This window comes from Dromiciops gliroides, chromosome 2 (assembly GCF_019393635.1).
Source record: "Dromiciops gliroides isolate mDroGli1 chromosome 2, mDroGli1.pri, whole genome shotgun sequence".
Lineage (NCBI taxonomy): Eukaryota > Metazoa > Chordata > Mammalia > Microbiotheria > Microbiotheriidae > Dromiciops > Dromiciops gliroides.
In genome coordinates, this window is record NC_057862.1 from 307,978,819 (window position 1) to 307,996,107 (window position 17,289).

Sequence of the window (17,289 nt, forward strand, 5' to 3'; positions counted from 1 at the left end):
GAAATGGCTTTTATGGAAGGGTAGGCTTCCACAATCACTCAGGCCCAAGTGCCCAAAGCTGGGCTGGATTCCCGGGCCGGGTTGGAATAGGGCTGGAGGGAGGGGAGTAGGGGGCGGGGGAGTGGGGTCAAGAAGAAAGAGAAGAAAAAGTTTAGCCTCTTCGCATAGAACTCCGGGCTGGAGGCATCGGGGAAGGGGAGCTAGAGGGCATTTCGGGTTGGTTTGGTACCCGGGAACATGAATCGGACGTTGTATAGTCCCATATTTCTTCCACACAGCCTCTTCGTTATCCGAAGAAGCTCCCAAACTTCTGAGTGTGTTATTTGGAAGGGACCTTGGAGGTCAATTAGTGCGACCCTTTTATAGATGAGGACTCTTAGGAAACCCCTCAGACATATGACCCAAGTTTAAAACCAGCACATTCTTGGAAGTAAAATTGATGTGAAATTGTCGTTGTCCCCCACCCCACCCCCACAGTGAATAAAGGCTTGCCCTTTCTTCTTCCTAATGCTACCTGCTCTTTTGTCCTAAAACTCTGAAAAGTCCTCTCAGCAGGCCCTTTTATGGTCACTACTAGGATGATACTGAGTGTTGGGGCTCTGATTACTCTCACCAGCTCCCGTCTAGAAGCTGGGGAAGCTTTAGACTTTGACAAAGATTGTGCAGGCATGAGGATTAAGGCTGGAGCATTCAGAACCAGAAGTCTGGAATCCACTACACAAGTTGGAATCTGCATTTATCAGAGTAACATACGTCGTTACTTTCCGGGTTGGCTTAATTGAAAAGCAGGGGCTCTAACGATTTTAAACTTTTTTCTCTTGACATAAATTTACCATTTCCAATGCACCTTAAGCACCTGGAAAAGGACAGATTCACAGATAGATATCAGAAAGATGTCTATCACAGATAAAAGTTGGTGGAAATTACATGCCTTCAATTTATTTTTATTTTTTGATTCATCCCAGGCTTGACCTAAGGGTCAGGAAAATTTTGCAACTAATGGTATTACTTTGAGGAAGGCAATTCTCCCCTTCTGTTTTCTCATATGTAAAATAAACACAATGCTTAATCTTCTAAAGGGATGAGGATCATGTGATAATGTTTGCACAAATACTTTGAAAATATATTAAAACATATAAAAGAGATGATTAATGGAAGAAGTTAATTTTGAAATCCAGATAAAGATCCATTTCAGGGTTTGGAGGTCTTGCATTGGGAAGTTCCCAATTAGTGCTTCCCCATCCCCCATCACCTTCCAGCCTAGAAGCTTCCCCAGCTCTGGAAGCTAAATTAAGCAAGTTAACTTAACCCTGAGGAGGGGGAGGGGGTGTTACCAGGGTAACTAGGAGTGTTTATGTAGGGAGGAGCCAAACAAGGGTGGGGCAGCCATTGGACGAGAGAATTCCCCCTCCCACCTCCCTCCCACTCCCTCCCCTCCCCACCCCTCACCCCGAATCCAAGGAACTCAACACTTCTGCTTAGGCTACAATTCAGCCCCGAACTGTCCCACCAACCATGGGAAAGAAAGTAGAGTGGGAGAGTGTTTAATCTGAGTATCCCCTCCCTGGCCAGTTGCGTTTGAGCTCTGAGTGCTGGGTCCAGTGTGGCAGGTGCAGGGGCTGATGCCAGAATCAGGTCATGTCCTATGCTTCATCCCCTAGCCCACGCATGCTCCCTAGGCCTGGTCAGGCAGAAGGGCCTGCCATTCATGTATTACCCCCTTCCCAAGAGGAACCAGGGCCAGGGGAGGAGGCTAAGGTGGGGTTCCTAGCAGGGGCTGATTGAGCTCAAGTGAAGTGGGCAAATCCAGTAAGAGGGGAAGGTGGAGGGATATAAGAGGACTAGGAGAGGGCCCTTAAATCAGGACACAGAAAAGAGGTAAGTGGAAGCAGATTTATTTGTCTCCAAGTCCCTTGAAACCCCTGGTGGAGAGCAGCCCACCTGCCTTCTTTTGCTTCCTGTCCAGCACTTGGGCCATGTAATTCTCTTGCTGCTTTTGAATCCGGAAGTCCGATATCTGATGCCTGCAACAGAGACCCATGAGATAGGCCTGAGACAGCTGTTGGGGCAGGAACCCATCAAGGAGTTTGGAGAGTCAGTGCCACACTCCTTCAACACCCAGCTTCCTTGCTTCTAAACATCCAAACTCTTTACCTGAAGGAGGATCCAAACTCTTTACCTGAAGATCTGTTTCTGGTGGCTGATGACATTCTGCAGTTCCTTAATTTCATTTTCTTTCCCATTAAGAATATCTTCTTGCTTTATAATGTGAGACTCAATTTCTGAAGTGAAGGAGAGAGGTTGTCAAACACTTAGACTAGGGGAGAAGGGGAGGACCCTTGCCCTGGGAGCAGAGGAGTGAATGTTTGAAATATCAGAATTAGGGTAATTTCTTTGGAATTAAGGACTACCCTCAACCAGGGTCTTCTTTCAAAATGCAGACACTCCTCCAACTCCCTGTGAATGAGTTTTCCTAGAGGTAACTCAGCTTCAAAGAGTGGGTCTAACTGAATAAGAGACAACCCCTCTCCAGGATAACCCCTTTACAATCAAAAAGCTCTGCTATGCTGCTTGCACAGTAAGTCAAGTCATTGGTTTAACAAGGAATGATAATCAGGAGATTCCAAGGAAAACTATAGACCTCTAGGTGCCATGAAGGCCTAATTAGGGTCAGGAAACATAGGGCCTTACTAGGGGAGCATGTACAAAGAAAAGCCTGGGACCATGGCAGGCAGCAGCCTGGACCCTTTATGGGGCCTTCTGGTACCTGCAAAGAGGAGCTAGTAGATCATGGAATTTATTTATCTATTCATTCATTCATTTATTTATCTATTGATTGGTTGATTGATTTTGGTGAGGCAAAAGTGACTTGCCCAGGGTCACACAGCCAGTAAGTGTTAAGTGTCTGAGGCCAGATTTGAACGCAGGTCCTCCTGACTCCAGGGCTGGTGCTTTATCCACTGTGCCACCTAGCTGCCCCTAGATCATAGAATTTAAAGATGGGAGGGGGCCTTAAATAAACCAGCTCACTCAGAAATTGGATCATATAGAGGAGGAAACAGAAGCTCCTTGAAGGGAAGTAATTTGCCCAAAGTCACAAAAATAGTTATTGGGATTGAGATTTGAACTCAGGCCTTCTGAATCATAAAATTCTACCTTTGTGATGTTTCCTTAAAAAATTTTTTTTTTGGTATTATTTTGAAGCCAAAATGTTGGCAAGTTGGGGGGCTTGCCTAGGAGCTTGGGTTAAACAGAATTACAAAATCTCAGAGCTGTAGGGGATGTCAGAGGCCCTTTTGTCCATACTTGAAAAACATAACACAGGGGACAGGAAGGTGATGCAGTGGATAAAGTGCTGGCCCTGGATTCAGGAGGACCTGAGTTCAAATCTAACTTCAGACACTTGACACTTACTAGCTGTGTGACCCTGGGCAAGTCACTTAACCCTCATTGCCCCACATAAAAAAAACAAAGAACATAACATCCCTGGACCTCCAGGCCTCCCCTGGAACCCACTTTCTCCAGGCAGCCCATTCCACTTTTGGAAAGATCTAATTGTTAGAAAGGTTTCCCTTCCCCTACAAAGAAAGGTTTCCCCTCTATTGAGTTTAAATCCCTCTCCATACCCCCTTCCACCCACTGCTTCTAGTTTTGTTTTCTGAGGCCAACCATAGGTTCTCATCCTATTCAGTCTCTATATGACAGCAGCCAAAATATTTGAAGACAGTGATTCCTTCCCTCTCATAAAGGCTTCTTTCCTCCAGGTTTAACATCTGGAATCTTCATATTGCTTTATCTCCAGGGCCCTCATTATCCTCACTGTCTTTGCCTCTGGAATCACTCCAACTTGTTGGATGGAACTCTAGATTTGGACTGATCAGGGCAGAATACAGTCAGACTCTCACCTTTGTAATTCTGGACCTTATATGCAAATTAATTAGGCCTGATATCACAACCCCTCTTTTAGTGACAGGGTCAAACTGTTGACTCATAACATACTTCCTGAGCCTGAAGTCTCCTAGCCCTCACCACAGGAACATTTTTATTGGCATTCTTATCTAACTGTGCCTCTTCTACCCTATTCTTATAAAATCAAGTCTTTTAAACTCAAGTAAAATATTTTTTACATTTATCCCTATTAGATTTCAAACTCAATTTATATTAAGCCCATTATTATACATGGTTTGATGAGTTCTTTTCTGAATCATGACTGTCATCCAGCATGCTCACTGTCCCTCATCGTAGCTTTGTGTCATCTGCTGATCCGATCAATGTGCCGTCTACACCTTCATCCAAGTCACTGATTCAAAAAATGTTAACTACCACAGTCTCCAAGACAAATAAGATTCCTTAGTCACTTCAAGAGACTTCCAACATCAGCCCACTAATGTTGCCTCTATGGAGTCTGGTGAATCAGCCAACTAGCCCATGGTTCTCCTCCTTGTTAACAAGCAAAGCACATGATGATGAGGAGGTTGAATAGAAAGACATTTCCTAAATGCAGGTAAACTCCCAGTCTGGCATAGCTACTGTGTGCTGTGAGGCACTGCTTTGGGAAGTAGTCACGTGACTGCATCTGTTCCAGTCAGTCAATAAGCATTTCTGAAGCTCCTTCTCCTATGTGCCAGCAGGCACTGTGCCAATAAACAGTCAGTGACGTGCTAAATGACTATTGGTTTTTTTTGTTGTTGTTGTTGTTTTTTGGGCAGGGCAATGAGGGTTAAGTGACTTGCCCAGGGTCACACAGCTAGTGTCAAGTGTCTGAAGCCGGATTTGAACTCAAGTCCTCCTGAATCCAGGGCCGGTGTTCTATCCACTGTGCCACCTAGCTGCCCCAAAGAATGAAAGCCTAATGAATATAATCTCTCTCTCTCTCTCTCTCTCTCTCTCTCTCTCTCTCTCTCTCTCTCTCTCTCTCTTTTTGGCGAGGCTATGAGGGTTAATTGACTTGCCCAAAGTCACACAGCTAGTAAGTGTTAAGTGTCTGAGGCCATATTTGAACTCAGATCCTCCTGAATCCAGGGCTGGTGCTTTATCCACACTGTGCCACCTAGTTGCTCTTGGGAATAGTACTTTGAAATAGGGTACGGCCAGATTACAGAGGACTTTAAATGGTTTATATTTTATTCTAGAGACAAGTCACTGAAAGTTTATGAACAGAGCAGCAATACAGTAATCCAAGGCAATTTCAAAAGATTCATGATGGAAAATGCTTTCCACATCCAGAGAAAGAACTGATGGAGTCTGAATGCAGATCAGAGCAGACTATTTTCACTTTGTTTTTTTCTTTTCTTATTTTTTCTTTTATGTTTCTTCTTTCATAACATGACTAATGTGGAAATATGATTAACTTGATTGAACATGCATAACTTGCTTGCCGTCTTGGGGAGAGGGGAGGGCAAGGGAGGGAGAAAAATTTGGAACTCAAAATCTTATTTAAAAAAATGAATGTTGAAAACTATCTTTACATGTAGTTGGAAAAATTGCTATTTACATAAAAACTCTATGCGTAGAGACTTTAGGAAAATTATTTTGACAGCTGTTGTGTGAAAGATTAGAAAAAAGATAGAAAAGCAGATATAAGAAATGACAAACAGGATGATATCAGAAAGGCCTGGAAAGACTTGTATGAACTGATGTATAATGAAGTAAGTAGAACCAGGAGAATGTTGTGCACAGTGACAGCAATATTGCCCAGTGAAGAACTGTGAACAATACAATACAATGATCCAAGACAATCCCAAAAGACTAATGATGAAACATACTATCCACCTCCAAAGAAAGAACTAATACTGATGCAACACAGACTGAAGCATGCTATTTTTCATTTTCTTTCATTTCTTTCTTTTATTCAGGTTTTCTTGGACAAGATGACTAATATGGTAATGTTTACATAGTTGCATATGTATAACCCTTACCTGATTACTTACCACCTCTGGGAGGGGAGAGGGAAAGGAGGGAAGGAGGGAAGGGGGGGATAAAATTTGGAACTCAAACCTATAAATAAAAATGTTTATTATTTTAAAAAAAGATTGGAAAGCAGGGGGACTGATTGTGAGGTTATTTTAGTAGTCTTGGTGAAAGTTGGTAAAGGTCTATGCTAGGTTCTTGGTGGAGCTAAGTCAGTGGAGAGAAGGGAATGAATGAAAGAGATGTTGTGGAGAGTTGATAGGATTCAACAACTGAATCTAGGAGGTTCATGAAGATAAAGGAAGAGGCAAGACTGACTCTGAGGTGATGAACCTGGATGACTGGGAGGATTACAGCACCCTTGAAAGAAATACACAAGTTTGGAAGAGGGGTGGGTTTTTTAAAGAGAAATAATAAGGTATTATTAAATAATTGGCATTGATATTGCACTTTAGAGTATACAGAGTTGTTATAAACATGATCTCATTTAGGTCTCTCAGCAACTCTGTGAGGTAGGGGCTATTATTATCCTTACTTTATAGGTAAATAACTAGTTCAGGTTGACACAGCTAGTATGTAACAGACACAGGATTTGAACCCAGGTCTTGCTATCTCACATTTTTGTCTATTATAAAGTTGGAAGGGAATTCAGAGGTCACCCATTCCAATCCATATTTGATTCCTAAATGACATCTACAGCAGGGCTTCCCAGCATAGGGCATAGATGCCTCCCACCCTTGTGGAATAGAAGAAAGCCTGTTAAGGTTGAGGGAATGGGGAAATTTTATTAAAGAACTATATTATTCAAATGGAATATTCCAGAAACCCCAAACTTGTTCATTCCATCAAGTTCATTCCAATCAATGAAGTTACAAAATTTTTGGTGTACCCATTGGAGAATTAATCTTCTATTTTAATTTCTTATGTACATATGCCTGGTCAACTCTAGAGTTTATTTCCTTTCATATTGAATAGAGGGGCACAGGAAAACAGAGGATCAAGAAAGGTTGGGAAGCACTGAGCACAGCATACCCCCAGCAACTGGGTTTCCAGCATTCACGTGAAGATCTCTTACAACTGCTTAAGTCATCCCATTCTTTTGGAGAGCTCTAATTGCTCAAGTTTTTTCTTACATGCAGATGAAATCTGCCTCTGCAACTTACACCAATGGTGTTTAGTTCTGTCTCTGGGGCCAAAAGAATTTCTTTTTTTTTGGTGAGGCAATTGGGGTTAAGTGACTTACCCAGGGTCACACAGCTAGTAAGTGTCAAGTGTCTGAGGCCAAATTTGAACTCAGGTCCTCCTGAATCCAGGGCCAGTGCTGTATCCACTGCGCCACCTAGCTGCCCCAAGAATTTCTTTACTTATTGACAGCCCTTCAAGGCAGCTATCACACCCCATCCCCCTAAGTCTTCTTTTCTCAAGACTAACTATATCTAGTTCTTTCAACTATTTGTCCTGTGTTCTAGTCATAGGAAAGCAGCATGCCAGAAGGGATACAGCACTGGACAAAGAGTTGGGAAGACATAGGCTCCAAGCCTGGAGGCAATTAGGTCTCAGTGGAGAGAAAGTCCTTGATAAGGCCTGGAGACAAATAGACCAGAGTTCAAATCCTGCCTCAGACACTAGGTTTTGTGATCCTGGACAAGTCACTTAACCTTTTTTGCTTTAATTCACTGAAGAAGGAAATGGCAAACGACTATAGTATCTTTGCCAAGAAAACCCCATGTACGGTATCGGCATGTTAATGTCCATAGGGTCACAATGAGCTGTACACAACTGACCGAACAACAGGCTCCAATCCCGTTTTCGTAGCTGTTTGACCCTCAAACTCTCTGAGCTCCAATATTCTCATTTGTAAAGTGGAGTAAATAATAGCTCCTACTTTACTGAGTTGTGCCTAGATATGAGATCATCAAAAAGTGCTTCAGAAATATTAAAGCATCAAATAAATGTCAGACGTTGTTTTATGGTTTTCAAATCCCCACATGACCCTGGTCTCTCTCACTCTCCTCTGGATGCTGTCCAGGTCAGTAGCCTTCCTCAGACCATTATCTGCAAACAAGGATGCCCCTACACTCTCTCCTATCTTGAAGGGCTCCCTCCTGTTCTGTGTGGACCTCACCTTGTACAGGGAGCCTGACTTTGATCTGGACTCTTGTGCAAAATATTCTTCATGGTAGTGGCCAACAAGAAGTGTCAGCTTTATGCTTCACTTGATATTAATACTCGGCGGGGTGGGGGTGGGGGGTCAAGGAACCAAGTTATCACTCTTGTTACAACATCTTTCAAGGAATCTCGTGAGATTTTGACTTAGGCATGGGAGTGGAAATCCTTTTAAGGTGGCATTTTGCTCTAATGAGTCAAATATTTGTTTATACCCCCAAAAGAATAATCACAGTGGGATCTTGTATTCATTCCCTGGACCTTTCAGTTAATTGTATGATGCTAAAGACATGGGTTGTTGTAGGATGTCATTTCTTTCTCACACCTTCACTAAGGATGCCCTCGGGGCAGCTAGATGGCACAGTGGATAGAGCACCGGCCCTGGATCCAGGAGGACCTGAGTTCAAATCCGGCCTCAGACACTTAACAATTACTAGCTGTGTGACCCTAGGCAAGTCACTTAACCCCAATTGCCACACACACACATACACACAGAGGATGCCCTCAATGCAGGTGTAGATTATTCTCATCAAGACCTAGTAGAGTTAATAAAGTAGCCTCCATGATTCAGTTTGTTGATAGATAACAATATTCTGGGCACTATTTCTGTTCTTAATGGAACCTAAGGTCAAATCAGCTTTTTAAAATAATATTTTGTTTCCCCCGAATTACCTTTAAAAACAATTTTTAACATTCATTGTGGGTTTTTTTTTAAAGTTTTGAGTTCTAAATTCTATCCCTCCCTGAGACAGTAAACAATCTGATATAGGTTATACATGTGAAATCATGTAAAACATTTACATATTAGTCATTTTGTGGAAGAAAACTCAAAACTCAAACTAAAAAAAAAGAGAGAAAGTGAAAACTAGTATGCTTCCATCTACATTCAGACTATCAGTTCTTTTTCTGGAGGTGGATATCATTTTTTATCATGAGTCCTTTGGGATTATCTCAGATCATTGTATTATGGAGAACAGGTAAATCATTCACAGTTGTTCATCATACAGTACTGCTGTTACTGTGTGCGATCCTGTTAGCTTTTTCTAACAACTTAATTCTCAATCTAAATACCACTTAATCACATATACTTTTCTTTATATATACATAGATATACATACATATATATATATTTTTAATGTGGGGCAGTGAGGGTTAAGTGATTTGCCACAGCTAGTGTCAAGTGTCTGGGGTAGGATTTGAACTCAGGTCCTCTTGAATCCAGGGCTGGTGCTTTATCTATTGCGCCACCTAGCTGCCCCCAATATATATATTTCTATAGCACCAGCCCTGGATTCAGGAGGACCTGAGTTCAAATCCGGATTCAGATACTTGACACTTACTAGCTGTGTGACCCTGGGCAAATCACTTAACCCTCATAGCCCCGCAAAAAACAAACAAACAATCTACTTGCCTTATCTTTTCTGGTCTCTAGTTTTTCTTCAGTCCCCTTGTTCACTCCCCATGACCCAACTGAGATTGGGTTTATCCTCATCTTTAGGGAAAAGGGTTGGGACTTCCCCTTACCAGCCCTCTTACCATTGCACTTGGTGATAAGCTTGTCCTTCTTGGTGGACTCTGTCAGAACTTTGTTCTTGACACTGGATAGCCTAAATTGGAAACGACAAGATGTCTGGGTGACTGGGGGAGGGCAGCTCATCTCTGGATACTCCCCTCTACTCCATGCTTCTCTTTCCCACAGAACCCACTAATGCCTTTTTTTTTTAAACTTACGCCTTTTCAAAAGCCTGCTTTTCTCTCTCCAGTTGCTTGGACAGCACCTCCACCTCTCCAAGAGCAAATTGCAGTTTCTCTGTCTCTTTAGCCAACAGGCCCTTGGTCTGGGCATGGGCTGCCTTCTCCTCCTATAATCAGATTTCTCCATTAGCATACCCCCCATGCCAGATGAGATTCCCCTGTTTTTAGCATCACACAATTAACTGAAAGGTCCAGGGAATAAATACAAGATCTCACTGTGCTTATTCTTTGGGGACATAAACAACTAACTCGGGTTGCCTGGAGCCCTGGAGAGACCAGAGCATCACCTGCCTGGGGGAGGACTCTGGCTGCCCTACCCCCATGGGGATATGGGCAAAAGATCTCAAAGATCCCAATCCTCTTTTATTCCCACTACTCCTCTATTCTAGTGTTCCTTTGCCATGGGGGGGAGGGTCCCTGCCCACAGGGAAGGACCCTTTTACCTCCAACTTCTTTACTACAGCTTCGTATTCTTCTTTACTCACAAATTTCTCTTCCTGGATGGCCATCTGCAATGCAACCACAGGGTTGGTAGATAATTAAAAGGGGGACCTGGGGACCAAAAATGCCTGGAGGCCAGGGAGTTTGGGAAGAAGAGAAAAAGGAATAAAGGAATGTGGGGTGAGCAAGTTGTGAATGGTTTGGGAATGATAACAGTAGTCCCATACACACACACACACACACACACACACACACACACACACACATATATATACATATACATATATGCTACTTTACAATTGATCCCCCCATCCTTTTTTTTTTTTTTTGGTAAGGCAATTGGGGTTAAGTGACTTGCCTAGGTCACACAGCTAGTAAGTATTAAGTGTCTGAGGCCGGATTTGAACTCAGGTCCTCCTGAATCCAGGGCTGGTGCTCTATTCACTGCTCCACCTAGCTGCTCCCCCATCTTTTTTAGGTCATAGCATGGATTGGTTGAAAAGCTTGGCATTGCAATGGCAGAACATTATAAAGTTGGAGACCATAGTTTTTAGTTTGTAGAAGTATATATTTGATATGTACTTATGTATGTAAGTATATATGTGTATATGGTTGCATATATCTGTATGCAGACAGATAGACCAGGGCTTCTTAAACTTTTTCCATTTATGACCCAACTCATTTTTTGTTTTGTTTTGTTTTTGCAGGGGAAATGAGGGTTAAATGACTTGCCCAGGGTCACACAACTAGTAAGTGTCAAGTGTCTGAGGTCGGATTTGAACTCGGGTCCTCCTGAATCCAGGGCCGGTGCTTTGTCCACTGCGCCACCTATCTGTCCCCACCCAAGTCATTTTTATGTGACCCCGGGTATATAGGTATATGAGTCTTTTAAAGCTGCCAAATTTTTCATGACCATCATGACCCCATATGGGGTCAAGACTCACAGTTTAAGAAGCTTTGCAATAGACAGTGTAGTAATATCTTCTGCCCCAATAGAATGTTTAAATTCCATAAAGGTAGAGGCTATTTCTTTTTTCCCCTTTGTATCTTAGCACCCACCAGGCACTTAAAAATGCTTGTTGACTGGATGAAAACTGTTTTTCCATATGTCTTTATAGCAAGCATTGTGTTGGGGAAAGAACACTGGATACAGAATTCTAAGGACCTTCATGGGTTTGCATGCCGGCTCTGCTATTTATTAACCTATGGGACTCTGGGTAAGTTGCTTCACTTTTGCTGAGCCCACAATTTCCATGATTTCCAAGGTCACTTTCCTCTCTAAATTTTTTCTCATGTGATCCTCAGAATCCCTTCAATGCAGTAGGCATGGTATGACTATTATACAATTACAACATTGAAAAGACAACTTGGAAAGACTTAAGAACTTTGTTCAATGAAATGACCAACCACAATTCCAGAGGACTGATAATAAAGCTTGCTACTCATCTCTTGAAAGGTGACAGACTCAGAGTCCAGAATGAGATATATAGTTTTAGACATAGCCAATATGAGAATTTGTTTTTCTTGATTATGCATTTATTACATAAGTTTTGATTTTATTTTCTTTTTCCCCTGGGGGGCATTGTGAGAGGGAGGTGAAACTAATGCTTGTTAATTCAAAAATAAAATAAGTTACTTTTTTTTTTTGTTACTTTCTTTTAAAAAAGAAAATGGGTATTGGACAGATTATGTTGTCCTTCATTCTCAAAGAGGACCATGACATTGGGAGGTGATGTCCTGACTTGCAGTGAAGTTGATTTAAATGAGGCAGGGCTGTGCAAAGTCACCAGCTTCAAACTCTGTCCTCCAGAGCCATCTGGTCCAGTGGCAAGGTTCATATTAGGATGACTGGAGATGGCCCCAGATATTTAAGGCAATTGGGGTTAAGTGACTTGCCCAAGTGTCTGAGGTGAGATTTGGACTCAGGTCCTCCTGACTCCAGGGCTAGTGCTTTAACTATTGTACTACCTAGCTGCCTTGGCCAGATCATAACAGATGGGCAGCCTACCAAGTTAGTCCATCTTGAATAAACCCTGCTGATAGACAATAAAATAGACAATAAGAGGAAGGGTGCAAGATGGAATGCATTAGGAAAATTATTCAGCATTTTCAATGATCTTCAGCAGCTCCCTGAAACAAAAGTCTAACTTTTCAATAGCAATATTCTTACATTCAAACATGCAACTGTCAGACAACTTTCCTATGCTGGGCAGGTGCTAATTTGCATTGGTGGAGGAAATTTCCTCATGGGGAGTTCCCTATACTAATGAGATAATAGGTCCCATCCCATCCCATCTCATCTTTCTGGTGATGCTAAAATGCTCCAAACCATTGAACACCAATGATTCTTTTTTCCTTTTTTTTTTTTTTTAAGTGAGGCAATTGGGGTTAAGTGAGCCCAGGGTCACACAGTTAGTAAGTGTTAAGTGTCTGAGGCCGGATTTGAACTCAGGTCCTCCTGAATCCAGGGCCGGTGCTCTATCCACTGTGCCTCCTTGTTGCCCACAAGTAGAAGTTTGAAGGTACCTACATACTAGATAGGACATGTGGATTTTTTAGTCAGGGATTAGACCTAGATAAGTTTTATAGTCCCTTCCAAGTCTACAGTATTATGATGCTGCTTACATTCACCATTATCCTTTGGGTCACCTAAGCTTTTTATTCTTAAGAATCATTGGTGTGGGGGCAGCTAGGTGGCACAGTGGATAAAGCACCAGCCCTGGATTCAGGAAGACCTGAATTCAAATCCGGCCTCAGACACTTGACACTTACTAGCTGTGTGACCCTGGGCAAGTAACTTAACCCCCATTGCCCTGCAAAAAAAAAAAAAAAAAAAGAATCATTGGTGTTTGGGGGCAGCTAGGTGGCGAAGTGGATAGAGCACCGGCCCTGGATTCAGGAGTACCTGAGTTCAAATCCAGCCTCAGACACTTAACACTTACTAGCTGTGTGGCCCTGGGCAAGTCACTTAACCCCCATTGCCCCGCAAAAAAAAAAAAAAAAAAGAATAAACTTTCCTTCCTGTAACTGTAACCTCACTCCCTCCCCTTTGCACCTAGTTCTGACAGCTGTGTCCAAGGTGAATAAAACTAAATCCCCTCCTATGTGATAGCATTTCAAATATTCAGACTCACTCCATCGTGCTAACGATGACTTTCAGGGACATATGTGGGATAAATGTCTGCATGGCAGAGTAGATAAGCTGACTTTAAAGCCAGAAAGACTCCTAGGTTCAGGTCACATGTCTGACACACATACTGGCTGTGTCTTTCTAAGCAAATCACTTAATTTTCCAGTGCTCTAGAGACTGAGAGCCACCTAGGCTTATGTTTCCCAAGGGTCTCTAGATCTCTTTCCATCACCCCTATTATCTCTCTTGAGTCACATCAACTAACTGCTTTTTTGGACATCTCAAACTGGATATTCTGAAGACATCTCAAACTCAACATATCCAAAACAGAGTTCATTCTCACTATTGCCAAAACTTCTTTTCTCCCCAACTTCTCTATTACTACTGAGGGCTCCACCATTCTTCCAGTCCTATAGGCCTACAGGGTCATTCTTTTTTTTTTTTTTTAGTGAGGCAATTGGGGTTAAGTGACTTGCCCAGGGTCACACAGCTAGTAAGTGTTAAGTGTCTGAGGCCGGATTTTAACTCAGGTACTCCTGACTCCAGGGCCGGTGCTCTATCCACTGCGCCACCTAGCTGCCCCAACAGGGTCATTCTTAAATCCTCACCTGCACTTGTCCAACATACCCAGTTCATTGCCAAATACTGTAGCTTAGACTATCACACAACACCTCTCATGGAAGTCCCCTTCTCTCCACTCATATTCCTTTCATCCGTGTTCTTTGTCAACATCTTAGCCTTTTAACTGTTTTCTCTGCCTCCTCTCCCTACTCCAATCCATCCTTCACTCAATTCATAAGGTGGTTTAAAAAAATAATAATATAGGTCTGACCATGTCATTCTCCCCCTTCTCAATAAACTCCAATTGCTCCTTATTGCCTTAGATTAAATATAAAGTCCTGTTTTGGCATTCAAAGCTTTCCATCCTGTTTACTTACTCCTCTCCAGGATAATTCTATGATCTAGGCACTGGCTGTGCCTCATGCCTGGAGCGCTTTGCCCCTCTTCACCTTTCTGGCCTCTCTTTAAGTTTCCTTGGTTTCCTGTAAGACTCACTTCAAATCTCCCCTTCTGCAAGAGGCCTTTTTGGGCTTCCAGCTATTGAGGCATTTAACTGAGACTACCTTCCAACTACCCTGTCTGTGTACACACACACACACACACACACACACACACACACACACACACACACACACACACACACAATGCATGTGTATTATATGCATACACACGTTACATATATACATTCATAGGTATACATGATTATATACCTTAATATATACATACACACACATATATACATATACATCTTGTATGTGTGTATTGTCTCTCCCATTAAAATGGGAGCTCCTTGAGGGCAGGGACTGTGTTTGCCTTTCTTTGTATCCCCAGAACTTAATGGCACAGTGCCTGGCACACAGAGCAAGTGCTTAATAAATGCTGGTTGATTGACACCCAAAATACAAGAAATTGCTGACAAGACTTTCATAGAACGGGTTTCCTCACTGGGGAACTGAAATGAAGTCCCTCGTCAAGGCCCTATTCCTATATAGATGAGTGGGATAAAACGTATCGTCAAGGACAGGAATGGCCAAGTGGGTGACAGACAGTTTCAGGCCTGCAGTGTAACCCACTGGTGTAGGAGGCGCATAGCATGTTGGGTAGATCGTCTGGGCAAGGTCTAAGAGGCCCCTAATGAGCATCTCAGGATAAGGTAGGGGATTGGGGAGGAGTGACTGGAGCTCTGCACCCGTGCAGGGTGCCCAAGATGATGAGATCCAGACTGTACTGTAAATATGGGGTTCACGGGGGTGGAGGATGACGAGCCTGGACTGGAGACAGGGGCACAGAGAGCTTGGGGAAGGGGCTGTTCGGGACGACAGTGGGGCACACAGGGGCGCTGGGTGGGTCCCTTTTGCCGCTGTGCCGGAGAGACTGGTCCATTCCAGGGAAAGATTCTCAGGCAGTTGCCTTGACAACGAGAGGTTCGGCCATTGGCCACACTTCTGCCAACACAAGAGAATGGGGCATTCGGCTCCGCCTCCAGTCCCGCCCCCACGCCTTACTTAGTCAGGTCCCACTCCGCTCCCGGTCTTTACGTCAGACCCCGCCCCATCCATTGTGACGTTAGGCGTCGGCCGCGCTCCCTGCCCACCAGGCTCCGCACCGTGCTTTTTAGCCGGTGGATCACTTGCTTCTGAGACCCAATTACGTCCCGAAGTTGTTCGAAGGCGAAAGATGCTGTATTCTCGTCCCCCAGAAAATTATTCGAAGTCTCCGCCATCTTTCGCCCCTATCTCCTGTTCGTTAGAAATGGCCGCCTCTTGATTCCCGGTCCTCCCCGACCTAGGCCAATGAAAGAACTGTACCACCTAATGCCTAGAATCATAGCATCCGGGGCGGGTCCTCTGCCCTAACAACAGGACGGAGGACCACGGGCTCTGAAAGAAGTCTCGCGAGAGAACTTTAAAGGCAGTGAATATGACAGAGCCACGTTTGTGAATGACGGGCAGAACCCTGTTGTCCTCACCCCGCTGTGATAAGCTGTGTTATTTTGACCCTGTTGTTTTCTCAAAGTACATCTGTCTTCCTTTCAGTCTCCAGGGCTTTTTTCCTTTTTGGTTGCCCCAAGAAGCCCCACAAAAAGCCCTCTACAATCCTAGGAGGTTCCCAGTGTAGTAATGGCAAGGGGCTGCAGGACTGAGAATTGAACCTGGGCTCGACTCCACTATAACATAAGGGGGAGTAACTGCTGAGAAATCCTCCCTGAACGGGATGAGGGAAGCAGAAGATTTAGGAAAGAAGTCCAGAAGTCTCTGTAAACTAATCTTTGAGAGTTCTAACCCAATTTGTATATATTGTTGCCACCGAGAGAGACTCTTAAAATGTTTAGAATTACCAAAAGGAGAAACAGAAACTATTATCCTATCTTGACACAGAGCCACAAATAGCCTAGAGGCACAAGGCTTTGTCCCAGGGCACAAATTATCCGAGAGCCTTTGCCCTCTATGCTGCTCAATCTCCTCATCTTCCTCAGCCTTTACCACATCCAGAGTCCCTTTTCCTGTGGCGGCCTGCCGTTCCAATCAATGGCATGAAGGGCTGAATTCTTTGGGGGACAGGCTGCAGCCCTTTTCAAGCAGAACTCTTCTCTGACTGCCACTGTCTACCTTATCAGTCCAAAGGAATTGGCCTTAAGCATATTTTCTAATTCTGCTCTCTCCCCCCACCCCTTACTCCCCAAAGCTAAGGGTGCACCCTGACCTGCACTAATATGGGATTTTCTTGACTGATTTGAAGATAGTCATAACAGAACCAGAGGAGAGTAGTGGATTATAGTGGACTGAGGTAAAAATACAGATTAAAATCACCTGAACTTTTCAGCCTGTAAAAGTTAAAGTGAAAAGGACATAAATAAAATCTAAAAAGATGAAGCTCCATCTTGCCTTAGTTTTAACTGACATGACCCATTATTCATTGTTTTTAAATACCAGGATGAAAAAACAGTTAAGTTTAGGATACATAAACTAATACACAAAACTAAGTCCTTCAGACAGCAGGTAGTAAATTTGTCTACTAAATATAATCTGAACTGACTCTAGCATTCAAGTCCTTTTGCACAACCCTGCTCCATATTACCTGTTTGGCCTTATCTCATACTACTCTACAAGGTTTACATGACAGGTAACTGTTGGCCTACTTTCTATGCCCTGTTGTCTTTTTTCCCCGAATTGCCTTGCCTTTGCCTATGTTTAGACACTGCCATTTCTGTCTGTTGGAGTCCCTTGCCTTAATGTCTATCTCAAGTACTGCAAGCTCTTCCATGAGGCCTTTCTAATAAAGTAGAGCATCAGGTTGTCCCCCTGGGAAATAAATATACCTTGAGA

At 43.3% G+C, this 17,289-nt stretch overlaps 1 protein-coding gene across 1 annotated transcript; it reads right to left on the bottom strand.

The window, feature by feature from the left end:
- Positions 1-1,884: 1,884 nt before the first annotated feature.
- Positions 1,885-15,763, bottom strand: SPATA24 (spermatogenesis associated 24). The gene is made up of 6 exons (XM_043988508.1): positions 15,570-15,763; positions 10,275-10,340; positions 9,808-9,938; positions 9,613-9,683; positions 2,180-2,282; positions 1,885-2,024 (listed from the first exon to the last, which is right to left on the bottom strand). Exons 1-6 carry the CDS (start codon positions 15,684-15,686, stop codon positions 1,895-1,897), a joined length of 618 nt encoding a protein of 205 aa, XP_043844443.1. The 5' UTR covers positions 15,687-15,763; the 3' UTR covers positions 1,885-1,894.
- Positions 15,764-17,289: the final 1,526 nt, after the last annotated feature.